This window comes from Fukomys damarensis, unplaced genomic scaffold (genome assembly GCF_012274545.1).
Source record: "Fukomys damarensis isolate Sample0158 unplaced genomic scaffold, DMR_v1.0_HiC HiC_scaffold_19, whole genome shotgun sequence".
Classification (NCBI taxonomy): Eukaryota; Metazoa; Chordata; class Mammalia; order Rodentia; family Bathyergidae; genus Fukomys; species Fukomys damarensis.
Genome location: NW_022900931.1, coordinates 65,388,087 through 65,390,385, shown reverse-complemented (window position 1 = coordinate 65,390,385; position 2,299 = coordinate 65,388,087). Strand labels below are relative to the sequence as shown.

The window sequence follows — 2,299 nt, the reverse complement described above, 5'->3', positions numbered from 1 at the left end:
CCTCCCCAGGCTCCCCAGCCGGCGCCCGGCGCCCGATGCGGCCTTTTGCAGTTGTGCATAACTTTGCATGAAGGGTTTGCTTCCTTTATGCCTCAGTTTCCCGCCTGGAGGTGAAAGGCCATGAGATCCTTAAATGGCCTCCCCCTGAAAGCCAAACAGGTTCCCAGCTGCAGAAACTGGGTCTCTGGAGCCCCTGGCACCCCACTTTCCACAGAGCAATGCTGCTTTCCCTACCATCACATAGTCAGTCAACAAACGTGTTACACACGGGTCGTAGGACAAGCAGGACAGAACTTGAATCCCACTGCTGACACCGCAGCTGAATGGCCTCAGCAAGCAACCTCCCTGGCTCCCACTGTCCCCAGGTGATGGGGGCAGGAGTAGTGCTTCCTGAACACTCTTCCAGTGCAATGGCCAGGACCTAAGGTCTAGGTTCAAGTTGAGCTGAGCCAGTTCTTGTCCGTGGGGCTTTGCCCAAGGCCTGTGCCCTTTCTGAGGTGCCAATGCGTCACCTGCTGCACAATGCCAGGCACAGCAGATGCCTCACGAGGTGGCCGGGAGGGTCCAGAGTAAATATTTCACCAGATTTTGTGGTGCACACCTATGATCCCAGCACTCTGGGAGGCTGAGGCAGGAGGATCACCACATAGAGTCCCACCTGAACAACTTAGGGACATAGCAAGATGCAACTGGGGACCTAGCTCAGTATGACAGGCCTGACTTTGAGCCCCAGCATGGAAAAAAACGAATAAACAGCATACAATGGTGAGCTCGTGTCTGGGTGTCCGGGATGCCGCTCCCCTCTCCCTGGGCTTCACCGGGATCCAGGGCAGCCGATCGGGCAGAGGCCTCTTTCACACAGCTGCAAGGCGAGAGGCCCATTCAGCCCCCAGAGGGTGCCAGGCCCTCCCCGCGGGCCAGAGCAGGCTGCCGTGCCATGCGGGGCCTCACCCCACGACCCTCTGTCACCTCCGGGGGCAGCCGTGGGGCCCGAGGCTGGGCCCTGGGACACCCTGGCCACCTGACATTCCTGCGTCAGGCTGGATCCACAGTGCTGCCGGGCCGAGGATGCACTCCGGAGGTGGCCGGCCGCCCTCTCTGCCCGGATTCTGCGCGGTGTCCAGCATTCCTGTCCACCTCTCCAGCCCCGTTTGCTCTGCTCAGGGCCCCCCCCCACGGACGCTTATTAAAGACACTAATGCGGGCCACACCCTGGACAGTTTGAGGAGTAGACCCGTAGGGCGAGGGCACCACTGAGGAATTCGACAGGTGGTTCTCACGGGAGCCACAGCCAGGGTGACCGCGCTACCACCCTTCCCCTCCCACTCCTAGGCCGCTCTGCCAAGTCTGTCTCGGTGACTGCCGGGCCTCAGTTTCCCTATCTGTAGAATGGAGACCAGCTGCTTTATACTTGTGAAAACTTATTGAGACAACGTGTTTCCGAAAGCATAAAGGGCAGGGGACTTAGCTCAGCAGCTCTGCACCTGCCTCAAAAGCACAAAGTCCTGAGTTCGATCCCTGGTACAAAATAAATAAATAAATAAGAGAAAGCACAGCAGCCAGCAGTGGTGGTGCCCACTTGTGACCCCAGCACTCAGGAGGCTGAGGCAGGAGGATCACAGTGAGTTCAAGGCCAGCCTGAACGACACAGGGAGATCCTGTCTCAACAATAAATAGGTACATACATATGGAAAGTAAGGGCTTAGAAGAGAGCTTCATAAATGCTAATCTTTTTATGATTCACTCTCTCCCAGCCTTGGTTGGCTCTTATAGGCAATAACAGACTCTACTCGCCTGAGGGAGTGGACATGAGTTACCCCGGGTGTGGCGTTTTCTATTCTCATTGGTTCTCATCAGTTATCATAACAAAAATAAGTGGGCGTGGCGGTCCTCGCCTGTCATCCCGGCACTCTGGGAGGCTGAGGCAGGAGGCTCCCAGGTTTGAATCCAGCCTGGGCAATTTGGTGACTTGGCAAGGCCCTGTCTCAGAACCTTTACAGATTTAAACAAGATTGGGGGTGCAGCTCGGTGCGAGGGCCTGGATTCCGTCCTGATTAGGGCTCTGACCCAGGGCTAAGGCCCGCCCGCCCTGCCCCGCGGGCCGCCACTCACGTAGATGAGGCCGGAGTAGTAGCGCTCACGGAGGTTGTGCAGCACCGAGGCCTCGTTCAGGCAGGTGAGCTCGGCCATGTCCTCGGCCTTGCTGAACTTGGGCGGGTTCATGCGCTGGACCTGGTCCCGCGGCAGCCACAGCCGCCGCCCGCTCTCCGCCAGTTCCACCTCCGCCTCCTCATCGCCC

The 2,299-nt window shown here is 58.3% G+C and overlaps 1 protein-coding gene across 1 annotated transcript in view; it reads right to left on the bottom strand.

Moving 5' to 3' along the window:
* The window catches only part of Myh14 (myosin heavy chain 14), a gene marked incomplete at its 3' end in the record, with an annotated part of 49,559 nt that extends 47,266 nt beyond the window's left edge, over window positions 1-2,293 (bottom strand). Inside the window, 1 exon segment of the mRNA XM_033766024.1 lies at window positions 2,113-2,293. Coding sequence (XP_033621915.1) covers window positions 2,113-2,223 — 111 coding nt within the window.
* Window positions 2,294-2,299: the final 6 nt, after the last annotated feature.